Raw genomic sequence first — 21,005 nt, 5'->3', positions numbered from 1 at the left:
AATACAACTGAAATGAAAATGAATAGAATTGAATACAATGAAAAGAATGCTGAACTTGGAGTCACAAGACCTGGGTCTGGATTCTAGCTCTATGATTAACAGTGTGACCTTGAACAAGTCACTTACTCTCTCTGGTTGGAGTAGATGACTTCCAAGGTCCTTTCCAACTGGAGATTCATGATCCCATTTTAAAAATAACTTTGATCCAATTATTAACCAATTATTATTAATTATGATCCAAATAGACTTTTTTTTTGCTTACAATTAGATATTAGGAACTTATGTTCATTTGATATGTGATACTGTTCACAGGATTTCAGTAAAAGCTCATTCTTCAGGCATGAAATACAATTCACCACCCTTTCATAGTAAGTTTTAAGGACCAGCATAACTATAAGTATGAGGGTCAGAAGTAATATTAAGGACAGATGGAACAAACAGCAACAGGGACAAAATCACCACACTATTCAAGCCTGAATCCAATGACACTACTGTTCTTTATTTGTAATGCTGGTCAAGAATGCTCAGGGGGCAGCTAGATGGTGCAGTGGATAGAGCACCGGCCCTGGAGTCAGGAGTACTTGAGTTCAAATCCGGCCTCAGACACTTAACTCTTACTAGCTGTGTGACCCTGGGCAAGTCACTTAACCCCAATTGCCTCATTAAAATAAATAAATAAATAAAAAGAATGCTCATCTGGAATCCCCTTCCTTAAATGAGAATGAAAATATACTGTGCTCTAAATTAACCTAGTAAATTTCACAGAATAGCTCATCCTCTATCTAAAACAAGCTAACTTGTTAATATACTCAGAACCAAGAGAACACTGTACACAGAGACAACAATATTGTTTGAAGAACTGTGAATGACTTGACTATTCTCAACAATACATTAATCCAAAACAATCCCAAAAGAATACTGATGAAACATACTATCCACCTCCAAAGAAAGAATTGATATTGATGGAACAGATTGAAGCATGCTATTTTTCACATTCTTTCATTGTGACAAATATGATGCTATTTTGCATGATCATATATGTATACCCCATATTGGATTGTTTGCCACCTTGGGGAGTGGGGAGGGAAGGAGGTATAGAGATTGGAAAAGAAAAATCTAAATAAAAAAGTTTAATCTGGAAAAAAAATTTTTTAAGGTGGGGGAGGGATATTCTGGGAAGGGTTCAGGGGGTATTTTTGTATTTATATACACAGACAAATACATATGTTGTGCATATATGAGTTATTTAGGTCTTATTTATAGAATAATTATATTTATAAACAATTTGGTCATATATATTATTTATATAAATTGATATGTATACATTATTTATAAAACATTTATTTAAAGATTAAAAATACTAAGTTATATGTATTAGAATATATCTAGGTATATCTAAATGTAATCATGTAGAAAATTTACATTATATATGTCATATGTGTGTATGCATATATTATATCTATGATATGTGTATAAAATATAATTAAATATCAGAAATAAAACCAAAATCAAATAAACAAATGAATGAATGGACGGATGAATGAATGAATAAATAAATAAATACATACATACATACATACATACATACATACATAAAGCAAGCAAGCAAGCAAGCAAGCTAACTTGTTCTTTTGGCCCCAAAGATAGGATCCATGGGGGAAAATTGCAAAGAGGAAAATTTAGGTTTAAGGTAAGGAAAAAGTTCCTAGTAATTAGAACTATCCTAAAGTAGAATGGCTGCTTCAGAAAACAGCGGACTTCTGCCCCTCCCCCCCACTGGAGGTCTTCTAGCAAAAGTGGGTGACCACTAGTAGATTAGGTTGTAAAAGAGTATTCTTTTTCAGGTAGGAGTTGAATGAGATAGTCTTTGAGGTCCTTTCCAACTCTGAGATTCTATAAAAATCTAAGTTTTCTCAAATGCAAAGAAAATCTATTTCCTAAAACACTGCATTATACTTGACAGGTTAGCTGTGAGTGAAAGTTTAGGACACTGCTATGGGAAGAACTCAGATACAGGCGATATATCACCCTACAGGGATGCAAGGGAAATGGCTCTGAAGTCCAGGAGCCAGGCATAGGGGAAGAAGGGCAGTGAAGGCTGGCCTGGGCCCCTCCACAAAATAAAGCCTCCATGAGGAGCTCCAGGAGAGAAACAGGGGACTAGAAAAGGCTGTGACGGCTAGTCCTTTAGCATGTAGCTTCCCCACTGTCGAAACAGACTGTTTGGATGAAATTCAAAAAATCAAAAATTTTCTATCTCCACTGAACTCAGCACTAAGCTACGTATATCTCATGTCTTTAATAAATATTTATTGAATCTAATTGGATAGGCACCAAAATGTGGGCCACAAAGCCAATAAAATGTCTGCTCATTAAATGTCTAGAATGATGCTTGTAGCAAAACCATCAAACAGATCTACAATTCGAAATGACAGAGGGAAACTTAGGTTGACTTGGCTTTTGCTAAGTAGGCACTAATTTGGAATATTTTGGCTTAAAGATAATACTTTTGGGGGCAGCTAGGTGGCGCAGTGCATAAAGCACTGGCCCTGGATTCAGGAGTACCTGAGTTCGAATCTGACCTCAGACACTTGACACTTACTAGCTGTGTGAACCTGGGCAAGTCACTTAACCCCCATTGCCCCGCCAAAAAAAAAAAAAAGATAATACTTTCAATTCCTAAGGAATATTATCCAAAGTAGCTGAACACAACTATTTCAGATATGCATTTTTTAAAAAATGAGACTAGGTATAATTTTTTTTTGGGGGGGGGGGGTGAGGCAATTGGGGTTAAGTGACTTCCCCAGGGTCACACAGCTAGTAAGTGTTAAGTGTCTGAGGCCGCATTTGAACTCAGGTCTTCCTGAATTAAGGGCTGGTGCTCTATCCACTGCGCCACCTAGCTGCCCCAGACTAGGTATAATTTTGACCTTTTTAAGGGTATGTGAGTTTTGAGGAGCAGAAAGGTCTATTGTGAGAGACCCAAAATATTTGGAGAAATAAACATTTTAAAGTGTTTTTAAACAAATGCATGAAACTACCACAGCCATTTTTCATATTATGCTAGAAAAAAAAATGTAAAGGGCTCTAATTACTTAGGAATATTCCTTATATAGACAATTCCTCAAAATGTAAATTACTTGATATTTTAATATATAATACTGAATTTTTTTTGGGGGGTGAGGTCAAGTAGCCTAGGTGGCCATTCTACAGCAGGTGGGATTTCAATAAAATCAGAGAGATTTCAATCTTCTTAGGTCACTGGAAAATGAAATTCACTTTTCACAAGGGCTTAATAAATGAACAAAGCCTGACTAACCTCAGACAGACTTCTGAATATATTTTATTTATGGCCCTGTTCTAAGATGATTGACATATTTAAACATACAGTAAATAAAAGCTTTAGAAGCATCAACTTTTCATCACCAAATATGTTTCAGGACTATACAATAAGCATTTATTAAGTGCTTACTAAGAGCCAGACACTTAGCTAAGAGCTGGAAACATGGAGAAAAGCAAAAATACTGACCCTGCCCTCTAGAAGCTATAAGTTGCAGAAAATGTCATTAGAGTTGATCATTAAAAGATCACTGGTGGGGGCAGCTAGGTGGCACAATAGATAATGCACTGGCTCTGGATCCAGGAGGACCTGAGTTCAAATCCAGCCTCAGCCACTTGACACTTACTAGCTGTGTGACCCTGGGCAAGTCACTTAACCCTCATTACCCTGCCCCCCCCCCAAAAAAAAAGATCACTGATGATTTTGGAGAGGGTAATCTCAGTTCAGTGATGAGGTCAAAATCAGATTAAAGAGGGTTTTGAAAGGAGTGAGAGAAAAGTAGATACACCCAGTGTAGAATTCTTGAATTTAGATATGAAAAGGAAGAGAGAGATTTGACAATAGCTAGCTAGCAAGGATAGTCAAATCAAATGTTTTGTTTTATTTTTTAAAGGAATTCTTCCCTATAAGTTTGACTTCCTTGAGGATGGAAAATGTATAATTTTGTTCTTCCCCTAGATCATCTGACTGAAGAAAAAGACCGGATTTAAAAATTCTTATTTATAGAGATAACAAAGTGTTTCAGATTTTAAGGCATGAAGTGATAAGGTTTTTTTGCTTATTTTGAAAAATAATGAATAGCGTCCTTCTATCTTTCCAACTAAGGAAGGGATTGGGGGGCGGGGTCGAATTAAGAAGGCAATCATGCTACACTGTTTTAAAAACCCAAACCCATGAACATGAGAAGCGGATCTATGAGCATAAGCCTCCTTTGTTTCACCCAGCATACTGTACTCTTAATACTCACATGTCTGTTTTCTTACATTTTCACATTCAGTGGGATAGCATCTAATTATGGGACAGGACAAAGCCTGAAAGACAAAGCTGGATTTGGGGGTGGTTTATTTCTATCAAGCCAATCACCTTATCATTTGTTCTCCCCTTAGAATTTAAGCATTGAGGGACAGCTGGGTGGCACAGTGGATAAAGCACCGGCCCTGGATTCAGGAGGACCTGAGTTTCAATCCGGCCTCAGACACTTGACACTTATTAGCTGTGTGACCTTGGGTAAATAACTTAACCCTCACTGCCCCACAAAAAAACCCCACAAACCAAACAAAAGCCAAACCAAACAAAAAAGCATTTAAGCATTAAAAAAGATCTTAGGGGCGGCTAGGTGGCGCACTGAATAAATCACCGGCCCTGGATTCAGGAGTACCTGAGTTCAAATCCGGCCTCAGACACTTGACACTTACTAGCTGTGTGACCCTGGGCAAGTCACTTAACCCCCACTGCCCCGCAAAAAAAAGAAAAAGAAAAAGAAAAAAAAAAAGAAAGAAAAAGATCTTAGAAGTCATCTAGTTTAATGTCCTATTTGATGAATGAATCCTATCTATAGGTAGTTAATCCAGCATTGGATTAAATACCTTCAGTGACAGGGATCTCACTATTTCAGTCAGCAGTTCATTCCATTTTCCAATGTTAGAAAACTTATTAGGAACTTCCCTAATTTAGGGACCTGAAATCTGTTCCCCTGTAATTTTTATCCATTAGTCCCAGTTCTCCCCCATGGGGCCACAGAGGATAAATATCATTCCTCTTCCAAATGACAATCTTTCAAATATTTGAATGAACCCATTACATTCCTTTTTTTTATTACATTCTTTACTCCATCCATGAGCCTTCCAATTTTTGTCCTCTAGAGTTAATGTCACACCCTGTGCTTTTAAGTATCCTTCCTATGTCACAGTTTTGAGTCCCTTCATACTGGCTGATCTCTAAGCATACCACTAGAATTTGACAACGTCACTCTTAAAACATAGCTGTCAAAACTGAACACAATACACTAAGTATGTTCAGACCAATACAGAAGTTTTACCAGTACAGTAGTTTTCATCCAGTAAATAATAAATATGGGCAGCTAGGTGACACAGTGGATAGACTGCCAGGCCTGGAGTTAGGAAGACTCATCTTCCAGACTTCAAATCTAGCCTTAGACACTTACTAGCTATGTGACCCTGGGCAAGTCACTTAACCCTGTTTGCTTCAGTTTCCTCATCTGTTAAATGAGTGCAGATGGAAATAGCAAATTGCTCTGGCATTTTTGCCAAGAAAACCCCAAAGAGGGACACAGAGAATTGGATGTGACTGGAATGACTGAATAGCAACAACAAAATTTTTGTTAAATTAAATGGACTATTACCTCTCTTATTCTGGATATTATACTTGTTTAAAGAAAGCCCAAGATCATACCAACTTTTTGGTACTCCACTAAAACCCCTGTGTATTTTAAATTTCCTTATCTTAATTGTTTCCTGTATTCAACTTATAGTATTTCAGACCTGGAAGAAGTTTTAGGAAGCTATAGATAAAAAAGGAAGTTGGGAAGCAGACCCTTAGATGATGTGGTGGGGATGTGGGATCTGCTCCTCCTCTTATAGGGAAGATCTTTTCTCAGCTCCCATGGTGACAGTATTTCCAAATTTGAGAAGGTTGGTCCAGTTAGAAGTCCAGCTCCACCATGGACATACATTTAATATGATCATCCCCATTAATGCTTTTATTTCCCAACAATCCAATTCACTTCCAGCCCTTAGTTTGTTGGTCTGTGCTAACATGGGTCCTTAGCATAATGCCATTAGTTATCTTCAAAGTGGCACATGTGATAAAAATGACACTAAATAGTAAACATTGGAAAGGCTGTGTAACAGACACACTAATACAATTATGTTGGAGCTATGAATTAGTCCAACCATTCTGAAAAACAATTTGAAAATTATGAATCAAAAGTCACCAAACTGTTCATATCCTTTGACCCAGAGATCCTGATAGTGGGCATATATCCCCACAGAGGTGAAAGACAAAAAAAGAAAAGCCCCATAAATACCAACATATCCAGAGCTGCACTTTTGTGAGTGGCAAAAACTGGATATAAAGTGGCTACACATCAATTGGGGAATAGCTGGACAAACTTTGATGTATGAATACTATTAGGTTGTAAAAAATGACAAATGTGATCAGTTCAGAGGAACACGAGAAGGACTGCATGAACTAATATCAAACAAAATAAGCAGAAGCAGAGCAATGTAAATAATAAATAGAATAATATAAAATGAAAACAGCACTAGAAGGCAGTACATCTGGGTCTCAGAGAACAGATGGTAAAACATCCCTCATTAATTTCAGAAGAGAGGTAGAGATTATATGGGTATAGAGAGAGGTATATTTTATTAGGTTGTTTTTCTTTTTTTATGAGTGGGTTTAATTGGGGAGGACTTTGTTTTTTATTGTTAATTAACTATGACATGAAAACAAAAGATATCAATAAAACTTTAAAAATACACACAGAAGGGGCAGCTAGGTGGCACAGTGGATAGAGCACTGGCCCTGGAGTCAGGAGGACCTGAGTTCAAATCCGGCCTCAGACACTTAACACTTACTAGCTGTGTGATCCTGGGCAAGTCACTTAACCCCAAATGCCTCACTAAAAAAAATACACACAGAAAAGGCAAAAGGACCCACATGTACAAATATATTTATAGCTGCTCCTTTTGTGGTGGCAAGGAATTGGAAAGTGAGGGAATGCCCATCAATTGGGGAATGGCTGAACAAGTTGTGGTATATGAATGTAATGGAATACTATCGTGCTGTAAGAAACGATGAGTAGGCGGATTTCAGAGAAACCTGGGAGGACTTACATGAACTGATGCTGACTGAGATGAGCAGAACCAGGAGAGCATTGTACACAGTATCAACAACAATGTGTGTTGATCAACTGTGATAAACTTGACTCTTCTCAGCAGTGCAATGGTCCAAAATAGTTCCAAAGGATTCATGATGGAAAATACTCTCCAAATCCAGAAAAAAAGAACTATGGAAACTAGATGCAGATTGAACCATACTATTTCAATTTTTTTGCCTTTCTTTTTTGAGGTATTTCCTTTTTTGCTCTGATTCTTCTTTCATAGCATGACTAATGCAGAAATATGTTTAATGTGATTATACATATATAATCTATATCAAATTACTTACTGTCTTGGGGAGGGGAGAGGAAGGGGAGGGAGGAGAAAAATAGGAAACTAGAAAACTTATATAAACAAATGTTGGGGCAGCTAGGTGGTGCAGTGGATAGAGCACCAGCCCTGGATTCAGAAGGACCTGAGTTCAAATCCGGCCTCAGACACTTAACACTAGCTGTGTGACTCTGGGCAAGTCACTTAACCCCAATTGCCTCACTAAAAAATGAAAACAAAAACAACAAAAAAATAAAATAATGTTGAAAACTATCTCTACATGTAACTGGAAAATAATAAAATACTTTTATGGAAAAAATACACACAGAAAAATTGCCATCAATTTAATTAGGCTGGAACTGTAAAGCTTAAAACTGCACTAAGACTTTTGGGATACCTTGTATATTGATATTACAGGCTAATTCCCATATTTCTCAGCTGCTTGTACCTTACTGGAAATATTCCATGCTCAAAGTAGCTATAGGACCATAAGTGAAGAACTCCAGAGGAGTTTTATGAATTCAGTAAACTGAGTCTTCCACAGAAAGTGAACTAACGTGATAGGAAGGAAAAACCCTCAATAGCTGTTTGGCAGATCCTGTCAAAATAGTGTCTAACAAATCCAGGTGCTAAATTGATTTCTTTTTTTGTAAGCAGTCACACTTATAAAATAATCAATTAAAATCTCAGACAGTGGGTTAGGATGGATATCTTTCATTAAGTTCACTTTGTTCTGAATCATAAGAACCACAAGAGGACATAAAACAAATAATCTGACCCAAGAATCAGACAAAGTAAGCAACTGATATATACAGGGTTTTTTTGGTTTCCACACACTGCCACCGTTTGTTGGAAAGGTACTGTTTGCTCCCCAGCCTCTGTCATCCAGCAGTGCTGACTGGAATCTCTCTTACAAAGTAACTTAAATTGCAACCAGGACCAAATTTTCATTCTCTACTTTCTCAGAGCAAAGCTGTCTCAAAAGCCTTGTTCTTGATGATCTTAAGTAGAAAGTAGCTCCCAGCAGGATATACATTCCTTCAAGACAAGGACAACGAGGAAACCCTTTTACCCAATTTGTGACCAGTAAATGCTTACTTGTCACTTAGAAACACAAAGGGTGCCAACATAGAGGAAATGTGGTAAAAAACTTTTTTCAAACCCAGGATGTTTATTTGAACATATGATAGACACCATGGATTCGTACTAAAGAGTGATCGACTAGGGATTAGGAGAACTAGCCTCTTTGTGGTTGTTTCCACATCAATAAAATCAGGAAACCACTACCTGTCCTTCATAGCTCTTACAGTTGAAAGAATTAAGTGATTATGTACATGAAAAATCATGATGTTTTTAAAAAGTTTAAGGTGGCACTACTCTTTCTAGTAGTAGCTATGCAGTCATCATTCCAGGATAAATACTCTACAGCTCTTAGTTCATAGTCACCTTCCCTAAATAACACATAAAAAAAATGCCAACACCTTTCCATGGGTTCTCTTGAAAGGCAGTGCTGGATTTGGGGTCAACAGAGACCTGGGTTCAAATCCCAGGTTTCTCAAACTTTACTTTCCTCATCCTATGGGGCTGATACCTATAGTACCTATCTCACAGAGTTATCAAGAGAATCAGATGAGATAATATAGGTCAGAAGTGTCAAATGTGTGACCTGTAGGATGCATGCAGCCCACAATACTGGGAGTACACCTTGAGCCATATTAAAATGTAATTGACTGGCGTCAGACACTTGACACTTACTAGCTGTGTGACCTTGGGCAAGCCACTTAATCCCAATTGCCTCACTAAAATGTAATTGAGAAGGGGCAGCTAGGTGGCTCAGTAGAAAAAGCACTGGCCCTGGATTCAGGAGGACCTGAGTTCAAATCCGGCCTCAGACACTTGACACTTACTAGCTGTGTGACTCTGGGCAAGTCACTTAACTCCCATTGCCCCACAAAAAAAATAAAATTAAATAAAATTAAAAAAAAATGTAATTGAGAAATACTTAACAAATTAAATCAAAACACAGTAAAACATCAATAATGTAATAATGTGTTCTAAATTAATATGTATCCTGCCAGGATTGTTATATATGGTTAATGGCCCCATTTTGAGTTTTACACCATTGAAAGTATAGTTGAAACCCTGTGCAAACCTCAATTTTCCATATATGCAAATAAATTATTATTATTATTGAGACCATAACAACTGCCTCTCTCAGCCTGATCCATTATAATAGTAGCCTACATTCTGGGAAGGATGAGTGAGGGGGACTCCTTTCCATGTAGGGGAACAAAACCAAGATTCCAACTTGAAATTGCCAGAGATAACAAAAAGATACAAATAAATTACCTTATTATTTGTTTGATTTGTAATAAGATACTATTTTCCAGAGTAATGTTCAAAGCACTTATTAGATACTGATTGAATTCCTCAAAGAACATTTCATTCCCTTCTTCATATTTCCCATAGTTTTTTGAATACTCCTTTTGAATGCAGTGATTGGTCAGATGGCAAGTTTTGTCTTGGAAATTAGTGATATTGTATGGTTCTGAAGAGGTCCGAAGCACACCCTCTCTGTAGAGGTAGATATTATATTGGTGATCCACTAGAACCCAGCTCCTGCCAAAAAAAGAGACCAGTCACTTTTCTACACAAGCACTTGAAAGACCCAGTTATCACAAAAATGTGCCATTGAATTTGACATAAATTTTAGTAGGAAAGAAGCCCAAAAGATTAAATAAGTTCTTAGAGTGTTTGTGTCAGCAACTTTAAGACTTAATTACATCAAACAAATGGGTAACACATTTAATACATCTTATAGAGAACCATTCTGGAGCTGGTTTAACCCGGTGATGAGATTCAAGGAAGGAAAGAGTAAAGCTGAAGGTAGAACCTGGGGTGGGCAAAAGGGCAGCTGCCTAGGTAACATCTTTCTTGTCCATGATTTTTTACATTTATATATTCCTAATACCAGAAAATATCCTTCTTCCTGTTACATAGCTATTTGTAATGAGTATTACCATGTGTTACAGTGAAACTCAAAGGCTACAATGGAAATGGGTACACACTTTTTGAACCTTTCCCAGGGCATAGAAACTCCTTGTTTTAGCTGAATCAGAAGTTACTACAGAGGCAGTGTGATCATCCAGGGAGATCTTTTCTCTAAGAGTGAGAGCCCAATGTAAATGGTCATTTATCATAAATTTGGTTCTTTATCTTGTAATGACCTGCCTCAATATAATTTTTGATACTTCTGAAATAAAATATAATGCAGAGGGTCTTACTGAATATAACATTAGGCTTACAGGAAACTCCCAGGAAAATGATTTGCTACACTTAGGTAAAGAAAGCACTTTAGATTGCTTCTCTAAGAAAGACAATAAATAATTACTAATTCAGTAGCAGTTCAACTTATTTATTAAATAACTTTTGTGATTCATGTTCAACAAGACTGGGATAATTGAAATCCTGGTCAATGATTATAATCATTTTAGAGCGCACATGCTCCAGGGAAAGCCCAAAATATCTGCTGTGAGTTAGTATTAAAGATAGCACAGGGAGCAGCTAGGTGGCATAGTGGATAAAGCACCAGCCCTGGATTCAGGAGGACCTGAGTTCATACCCAGCCTCAGACGCTTGACACTTACTAGCTGTGTGATCCTAGGCAAGTCACTTAACCCTCACTGCCCTGCAAAAAGGAAAAAAAAAAGAAAAAAAAAAAGCACAGAATATATACTGTGGTGTGATGGTGTCCTTGGAGGATTTCAGGGCTACTTTGATCAGAAAAGAACACCATACCCCCTCTTCTCTTCTGTCAGTTCTTTCACTCAGCTACCTTAAGACTAGGTTAAATGAGGTTCTGGTCAATAAACCAAATTCTAAAGATAAGATAATCTCACACTCAAGAAACTCATAAAGAACCGGATGGAAATGAGACACTGATACTGTGTTACACATCTCTGTACCTGATAGGAGCCTATTGTCTCTTCTTTCCACATCATTTCTTTATTTTGAGTAAATCTTCTTGATGATGTTTTAACTTCTTTTCAAAATTACAAAAAAATAAGCCCCCTAATTTTACTACGTAAAATCATCTGTAATAAAACAAAGGCATTTTTTTTGGGGGGTGGTTCTTTTGGAAAAATAAAAACCTGATTTATATGGAAAAAAATCTTTTTTTTTTTTTCAGTTTGGGCTTGTGATTTCACTGCTATAGGAAATTCTTGGAAAACTTCTTTCACTGAAGCACATTGGCAACTTACCTGTCACTTATATCGTCTTAGAAAGCTGCTTAAATAAAACTCCTCAAGAACAGGATTCGTCATTTGCCTTTCTTCATATCCTCAGCACTTGGCAAAGTGCTTGGCACATATTGTTGCTCAGTCATTTTCAGTCATAGCTGACTCTTGGTGACCCCATTTTGGGGTTTTCTTGGTAAAGATACTGGAGCAGTTTGCCATTTCCTTCTCCATCTCATTTTACAGATGAGGAAACTGAGGCAAGCTGGGTTAAGTGATTTGCCCAGTGTTATACAGCTAGTAAGTGTCTGAGGCCAGATTTGAACTTATTATGAGTCTTCCTGATTCCAAGCCCAGTGCCCCATCTACTGTGCCACCCAGCTGCCCCGGTACATATTGGGCACCTCATAAATGTTTGTTGGCTGACTGAATGACTTTAGTCATTCAGTCAATATAGGTCAGGGGCAGAACTTGAAGCCAGCATTTTATCTATTATACTGTACAGCATTTCCTTATATGCATAAAATCTAGTTGAGTCTATCAACTATAATGCAAAAAGATTGAACAAACATGCCTTGGAACATATTTATCATTTTCATCATTTATTTTGTTAAGTAAAACCCGCCCCCCCCCCAAAACATCAATTGAAAATATTACCTAATATCAAATTTGCGGTGACCTGGCTCTAAAAGCATAGGTTTTTCAAGGTATTTCTGAATCACATGCACTTGTCCTTGGTTATCTATAAAATCCAGAAGTTCTGTAGCCTCTGAAGAAATAAGAATGCCTTCACCTAACAGGGGAAAAGAAAGCAAGTCATTTCAATCCACATCATGGGAGGCAGAAACTCACACAAAACCAAAATGGGAGTTACTGTTTTCTGAGAACACCAGTAACCAGTAGTGCTTTCCTTCCTTTTTCCATTCAAGAGAGTCTGAGCATGAACAGATTTGGTTAGGGCCTGACAAGTTCATTAAGGTTCTCTTGTCCAGCATTTGTTTTCCTCAGCATAAATCCAATTTGACAGCATGAGTATTATACTGGCAGATTTCTGAGATTTCATTATTGTTTTAGCATGGATAATTATACTCAATAAAGGTCACTTGGGAATTAAGGAAAACAGCAGATTAAAATAAATAAGATTTGTAAGGGGATATTTACCTTGAAATTTATATTTTTAACTTTTTTTTTTTTTGCGGGGCAATGGGGGTTAAGTGACTTGCCCAGGGTCACACAGCTAGTAAGTCAAGTGTCTGAGGCCGGATTTGAACTCAGGTACTCCTAAATCCAAGGTCGGTTCTTTATCCACTGCGCCACCTAGCCGCCCCCACCCCCTAGATTTTTAACTTTATATATTCAGTTTAAAAATTTTTTACATGAAATTTCAGTAATTAACAAAAGACTAGAGGGTGACTATCATCCTACAACTCCTTAACTCCAAGTATCCACCAAGGTCCCATTCTTGTTCTTAGGTTGTCCTCTCTGTGGATAGCCAGCCCCTCAGTGAGCTGAACTGTGGTCATAACTTCAATTTTTTTATTATTTAGAGTTCAACATTCATTTTCATAAGATTTAGAGTTCCAAATTTTTCTCCCTCTCTCCCTTCCCCCCCTCCACAAGACAGAAACCAATCTGATATAGGTTATATATGTACAATCCACAAGTGCTCTTTTTATCAGTTCTTTCTATGGGAGTGGATAGATAGTATGCTTCATCATTAGTCCCCTGAGATTGTCTTGGATCATTGTATTGCTGAGAGTAGTTAAGTCAATCACAATTGCTCATCAAACAATACTGCTGTCACTATGCACGATGTCCTCCCAGTTCTGCTCATTTCATTATACATCAGTTCAAATGAGTCTTTCCAGGTTTTTCTGGGATCATCCTGTTTTTCATTTCCTATAGTACAATACCATTCCACTACAATCATATACCACTACAGATTCTTCAGTCATTCCTCAATTGATGGGCATTCCCTTGATTCCCAATTCTGAGCCACCACGAAGAGTTGCTATATTTTTTGTACAATTTTCCCCCCTTTTCTCTTTTTCACAATTACTATTGTTAACTGTTTCCCTCCATTTTATTCCCTTCCCCATGATATTTACTCTATTATTTATCTTCTTTCACCCTATCCCTCTTTTTTTTTTTTTTTGCTGGGGCAATGGGGGTTAAGTGACTTGCCCAGGGTCACACAGCTAGTAAGTGTCAAGTGTCTGAGGCCAGATTTGAACTCAGGTACTCCTGAATCCAGGGCTGGTGCTTTATCCACTGCGCCACCTAGCTGCCCCCCCCATCCCTCTTCAAAAGGGATTTCTTTCTGTCTGTCCCCTCCTCCAATCTGCCCTCCCTTCTTTTGCTCCTCTCCCTTCCCCTCCTATTTTCCTGCAGGGTTAGAGAGATTACTTCACCCAATTGAGTGTGTACATTATTCCCTCCTTGAGCCAACTCTGATGAGATTAAGGTCTTTGAGCCTATTCTGATGAGTGTAAAGTTCATTTACTGCCTTGCTCCTTCCCCATCTCTTCCCCTACTCCATAAGTACTTTTCTGTTTCTTTCATGTGGGATTTCACCCCATGCTACCTCTCCCCTTCCCCCTCCCCCAGTGCATTCCTCTCACCCCTCAATTTTACCCTAAAGATGTCATCATGGGGCAGCTAGGTGACACAGTAGACAAAGTATCCACCCTGGATCCAAGGGGACCCTAGACAAAACCTGGCCTCAGACACAAAATAGTCACCCACAGCATGACCCCAGGTATGTCCCCCAACTCCAATTTTTTTATGGTTCTCTAGGGTCTTGTATTTGAAAGTCAAATTTTCCATTCAGTTTAGGTGTTTTTATCACATATACCTGAAAGTCCTCTTTATCATTAAAGTCCCATTTTTTCCTCTGAAAGATTATATTCAGTTCCTTTGCCCTCTGGAATATCATATTCCATGCCCTCCAATCCTTTAATGTAGAAGCTGCTAGATCTTGTGCTATCCCGACTGGGGCTCCACAGTACTTGAATTCTTTCTTTCTGGCAGCTTGCAATATTTTCTCCTTGACCAGGGAGCTCCGGAATTTGGCTATAATATTCCTGGGAGTTTTCCTTTTGGGATCTCTTTCGGGAGGCATTCAGTGGATTCTTTCAATTTTATTTTGCCTTCTGCTTCTAGAATATTAGGACAGTTTTCCCTGACAAGTTCTTGGAAGATGATGTCTAAGCTCTTTCCTTGATCATGGTTTTCAGGTAGACCAATATTTTTCAAATTATCTCTCCTGGACCTAATTTCCAGGTCAGCAGTTTTTCCAAGAAGATATTTCACATTGCCCTCTATTTTTAAAAAAAATTCATTTGGATTTACTTTATTGTGTCTTGGTTTTTCATAAAGTCACTGGCTTCCATTTGTTCAGTCCTAATTCTTAGGCAATTATTTTCATCAGAGAGCTTTTCCATTTGGTTTTTCAAGCTGTTTACTTTTTTCTCATGTCTTTCCTGCAACACCCTCATTTCTCTTCCCATTTTTTACTCTACCTCTCTAACTTTATCTTCAAAGTCCTTTTTGAGCACCTCTAATGGCCTGAGACCAATTCATATTTTTCTTGGAAGCTTTAGATATGGGGACCCTGATGTTGACATCTTCCTCTGAGGGTGTACCTCAATCTTCCTTGTCACTAAAGAAACTTTCTATGGTCCTCACCTTTCTCTGTCTTCTCATCTTGCCTTTCTTTTACTTGACTTTTAGCTCCTTAAAGTAGGGCACTGTTTCTAGGCTGCTCTGTCCCAAGCTTCAGGAGATCCCAGGTGGTATGATTTAAGGAGGATCAGGTTCTTCACTCACCTGGCCTGTTCCCTGGTCCATAGATGACCCCAGACCAACTTGCTAATCAACCAGCTTTGTGTGCTTCATAACTTCTATCATGTCCATGATGATGACACAAAAATATACATCTCCTGCACTCACCTCTCAAATCAACTCAGTCCCAGAGCAAGTCGTTTCACTTCTTTGAAGAATGTGCTTTATAAATCTTAAAGCACTATTTAAGAATGAATTATTATTTTATATATGGTTTGTCAAAACTTAGTGCTTTCCTTTTTCTTGACAAAGGCATATCTATCACTAGAGTGTTTTCCTGCTCATCAGCTAGGTGGCGCAGTAGATAGAGTATTAGGCCTGGTGTTAAGATCTGAGTTCAAATTTGTCCTCAGATGCTTACCACCTGTGTGACCCCAAGAAAGTCACTTAACCTCTATTTGCCTCAGTTTTTTCATCTGTGAAATAAGAATAATAATTGCACCTACCTCCCAGAGATGTAGTGAGGACCAAATGAGATAATAATTGTAAAGCATTTACAAAAGTGCTACATAAATGTTAGTTATTATTGTTGTTGTTAATTATTATTATTATTAGCCATAAGGATAATTTTTTGGCTCACAAATACACTCTGATTTAATTTATTTTTTAGTTCACAAATACACACTGATTTCATTTATAAGAACACAACATTTCTTCAATTCTCAAAGTGAAATTTCTCTCTTGTCTGGTTTTGGGTTCTTTATTCTATTAGGAACATTTTACATTCATTCAGTGCTTTAGATAATTCACATTCTTGCTTACTACCTCTCATAAGAACCCTATGAAGTAGTTAGGTAAAGAATCAGTTGCATTTATAGAGGAGGAAACAGGCTTAGAGGTTATAAGTGCAGTAATTTGGATAAAAGCACAGGCAATATGCCTATCAGATTTATAAATGACACAAAGCTGGGATAGTTATAATGGTGGATACCAAAGTCAGTAGTCAAAGAGATCTCGATAAGCTGGTCATGGGTCAAATCTAGTTAGGTTCCATTTAGTCTATTAAATTTCAAGACTTCTTTGTGGGCAGATGGGATTTGAATCTAGGTGTCTTGATTCTAAGTCCAGTGCTTTTCTCACTATACCAATATTGGCTGATAAAATTTTAAAATGTTACATCTTGGAGGAACCTGAGATATCATTTCATCTAAGTCCCTCATTTGAGAGTTGAGAAAATAAACCTAAAAGCCCCAGACTCAAATCCTTTTCCCACTATATGAGTCAATTCAAGTCAAAATCATTTGCATGTTGTAAATGGACTACAAACTCAATCTAAATCAACAATGTGACATAGTAGCTACAAAACCTAATGTGATTTTAGGCTGAGTTGAGAAGCATAGAGAATGTCCAGAATGAGAACTGGGACTATTTCACTGTGCTTAGCTCTGATCAGAGGACATTCAGAGTGATATGATCAGTCAGGAGTGGCACAGTTTGGGAAGCATGATAACAATCAGAGCAGGTGCAGAGGAGGGCAGTCAAGCTAACGAGGGGACTAGTGACTAGGTCATGAGGATGAGCTAAAGGAACTGGAGATGTTTCACCTGGAGAAAAAAACGAAGGCTAAACAGAAGAACAACCTTCAAGTTTCTGATGAGTTTTAATGTGGAACAGAGAATCAGGCTTGTTATGCTTGGTTCTAAGAAGGCAGAAGTAGGAGTAATGGATAAGCCATATAATCTCTCTGAGTTTCAAATTGCTTTATCTGCAAAGTGAGATGGAAAAGGCAAAAGTTCGATGTAGACTTGATATAAGAAAAAAAAATTTTAAAAACCAACAATTTAGGGGGCAGCTAGGTGGCGCAGTGGATAGAGCACCGGCCCTGGAGTCAGGAGTACCTGAGTTCAAATTCGGCCTCAGACACTTAATACTTACTAGCCGTGTGACCCTGGGCAAGTCACTTAACCCCAACTGCCTCACTAAAAAAAAACAAAAACAAAACCAAAAAAACCCCCAACAATTTAGAGCTATTCAAAATTGGAATGAATTGCCTCAGGGCAGGGAGAAGATCTTCAGTGCTGGATGATATTTGTTGCTAATTTTTATTCAGGGACAGTTTAAATTAGATGCCTTCTGAGGTTCCTTATAATTTTTTTTGGCAAGGCAATGGGGGGTTAAGTGACTTGCCCAAGGTCACACAGCTAGTAAGTGTAAAGTGTCTGAGTCTACATTTGAACTCATTTCAGTGGTGTCTGACTCTTTGTGACTCCTTTTGAAGTGGTTTGACATTTCCTTATCCAGCTTATTTTGTTTTTGTTTTTGTTTTGTTTTGTTTTGTTTTGGTGAGGCATTTGGGGTTAAGTGACTTGCCCAGGGTCACACAGCTGGTAAGTGTCAAGTGTCTGAGGCCAGATTTGAACTCAGGTCCTTTGGAATCCAGGGCCGGTGATCTATCTACTGCGCCACCTAGCTGCCCCCTCTCCAGCTTATTTTAGAGATGAGGAAACTGAGGCAAAGAGGGTTAAGTGACTGTAACTATTGGAATGACGCCACCTGCTGGAGACTTACTGTAGAAGAGTTCCACCCATGAAGCGAAGGTCTTTGAGGGCAAGACCAGGAGTCTTTTCTTTGGCGTCAGGAAGTGACGCGGGCTAGTGGGAGGAGGAAGGAAGAGACTGGCGCTCGCTCTCAGACGCTCTTTCCTTTGGACTCTGGTGGAGAGCGGAGCTAGAAATGTGCTCTCCCTTTAATAGATAGGAATCTAGGCCTTTCTCTCTCTTTACCAAATTCTTATTCTCCTTAATAAATGCTTAAAAGTCTAACTCTTGCTAAAGCTTATAATTTATTGGTGACCACTCATTAGATATTTTAGACAGTTTAGCTAGAATTTTAGCCCTTAACATGACTTACTCAGGGTCACACAGCTAGTAAGTATCTGAGGCTAGGTGATTCTTCCTAACTTCAGGCCCTGGCACTCTATCCACTGTACTACCTAGCTACCCACTCTGCTAATTAGACTTGTCCAAATAGGATAGGGCCCCTTAGGAGACAGTATGCTCTCTTAACTGAAGGTTTTCAAATAAATGCTAGATGACCACTTTTAGGGAATGTCATCAAGAAGATTACTGTTCAGGCATGAATTTGACAAGATAACCTCTTAGATCCATTCCAAATCTCAGATTCTAGAATTCTGCGACTTTCCCAAGGCTACATGGCTGGTACTGTGCAAAGTGCATTGGATTTGGAGTGAGAAGACCTGACTTAAGACCCCAACTCTGTTATTTACTACCTCTGGGACTTTGGGCAAGACATGGAATCTTTTTAGACAGTTCTCTCATCTGATAGGCTAAATAACTTATAATGTACCTTTCAGCTGAAAATCTCTGATGTTACAATTTGCTTCACCTGCAGAGGATCCTAGACTATAAGAATCCTAGTATCTTAGTGCAGCATTCTCATCTGGCACATGAACTGAGGCTCAGAGCTCACGGACCTTGGCAAAGGTCACACAGGTAATAAGTTACAGAGCTAAGATTCAAAACTAGGTCTTCTGGATCCAAATCTAGAATTGTGGGAATGTTAGAGCTGGAAGAGACTTTTACCAGATTGATTTCAGTCACCTCATTGAACAGACGAGGAAACTTGGACCCAGAAGTGTGGCCATACGGACAACCTGGAGAGACACAGACTGGAAGACAGTTCAGTTAGGTGGGTTCAGAACTGGTTGGCAGATATCTAGTGAAATGTCATAGGGTTCTGTCATTAATAGAAGGTTGTATCCTGGTTAACATTTTAAATATTTCCTTGGAAAGCAGACTTGGCACGCTTATTAAATTTTCAAATAATGTGAACCGAGGAGATTTAGCTAGCTAATAGCCTAGATGATGGGACAGCTAGGTGGCACAGTGGATAAAGCACTGGCCCTGAAGTTGGGAGGATAATGAATTCAAATCTGACTTCAGACACTTACTAGCTGTGTGACCTTGGGCAAGTCACTTAACTATGACTGCCCTGAACATCTGGGGCCATCTCAAGTCATCCTGAAATACACACACACACACACACACACACACACACACACACACACACACCCCATCCTGATATATATCTACGTCTATATCATCCTGATATTTATTTATCGATATATCTATATCTATATATTGCTATTGGACCTGGATGGCTCTGGAGGAGAGAGTGAGGTTGGTGACTTTGCACAGCCCTCCCTCACTTAAATCCAATCCAATGGAAGTCATGACATCACTCAAGATGTCACTGGCCTCTTTGGGAACAAAGGACAGACAACAACAACCCTAGATGCAAAGTGATCTTGTCAGGCTCCAGAAATGGGATGAAGTTAAAAAGCTGAAATTTAATGGAGATAATTACAAATCCTATCACTTGAATTCTAAAAATCCCCTGTACAGGTACAGCTCTGAGAATCAAAAAACAGTTCATGTCAAAAAGACTTGGGGATTCTAGTGGACTGCAAACTCGCTAGGGGTTGACAGTGTGATATAGGAGCCACAAATTAATGTAATATTAAGCTGCATTAGTAGCAATATAATATTCAGTGTTAGGATAGATATTAGCCCCACTGTGCTCTACCCTTTTCAGATCATATTTGGATTATTATGTGCAGTTTTGGGCAGTGGATCTTGGAAAGTACATCCATAAGGTAGAAAATGTTTAGAAGAGAGTAATCAGAATAGAAAGGGGAACTGAAACCATGTAATACAAGGAATAGTTGAAAGAAAGTGGGTATGATAAGAATGGTGACCTTCAAAGAAATGAAAGAGGAGTCAGCTTCTTAACAATTCTAGTTTTAACTGACTAATACGGTAATATGTTTTGTATGATGGAACATGTATAATCTATATGAAATTGCTTATTATCTTGGGGGAAAGGGGAAATTTTTTTAAATGAATGTTAAAAATTGTCTTTACATGTAACTGGAAAAGAATAGCTGTATAAGGTGCTGTTGGTGGGGGGAGGGGACAGTTAATAATCACTGTGCAGAGGGCTGAGTGACTACTACTGGAGGTATAATTTGTGTAGGAGCTAGATTGGATGATCTCAAAAGTCCCTTTGAAATCTTCAGTTCTACAAATCTACAAAGTCACCTGCCACAAATCATATAGTTTGTCAGTGACAGAGCCTGATCTAGAACAACTCAAGTCTCCTGATTTCCAGTATCACACATCTACATGCTATATGATGGACATGGTGAATATTAGACACATAAAACCTTTTTTGGAATAATTACATGAATCACTTTGGCCACAGTTCTTAAGCTGCACTGTTATCATCATGCCCAAGATTAAAAAGCACTTTCCTTAAAGCCCACAGACATTAGTCCCCTCTTCTGTTAGGTAAGTGGAAGAGATACAAAGTTATAAATATGAATTGTGCTGATCCCAAATAACACAAAAGGTAAGCTAACTGTTCAGTTTCTCTGTTTTAAACATGACAGGA

At 38.3% G+C, this 21,005-nt stretch overlaps 1 protein-coding gene across 3 annotated transcripts in view; it reads right to left on the bottom strand.

Moving 5' to 3' along the window:
• Nucleotides 1-21,005, bottom strand: part of TTL (tubulin tyrosine ligase) — a 64,332-nt gene that overhangs the window by 20,620 nt on the left and 22,707 nt on the right. For all 3 annotated transcript variants that reach the window (XR_006354807.1, XM_043984089.1, XM_043984090.1), the window contains 2 exons: nucleotides 12,408-12,543; nucleotides 9,862-10,131 (listed from right to left, as the gene is read on the bottom strand). Coding sequence is in view for 2 of the 3 variants with exons in the window: in XM_043984089.1 (XP_043840024.1) it covers nucleotides 9,862-10,131; nucleotides 12,408-12,543 (406 nt within the window). In the remaining variant the exon portion in view is untranslated. The remainder of the gene's footprint in view (nucleotides 1-9,861; nucleotides 10,132-12,407; nucleotides 12,544-21,005) is intronic.

This window comes from Dromiciops gliroides, chromosome 2, assembly GCF_019393635.1.
Source record: "Dromiciops gliroides isolate mDroGli1 chromosome 2, mDroGli1.pri, whole genome shotgun sequence".
NCBI classification, from domain to species: domain Eukaryota; kingdom Metazoa; phylum Chordata; class Mammalia; order Microbiotheria; family Microbiotheriidae; genus Dromiciops; species Dromiciops gliroides.
The sequence above is the reverse complement of the archived record's forward strand: the minus strand, read 5'-3'. Positions and strand labels throughout refer to the sequence as shown.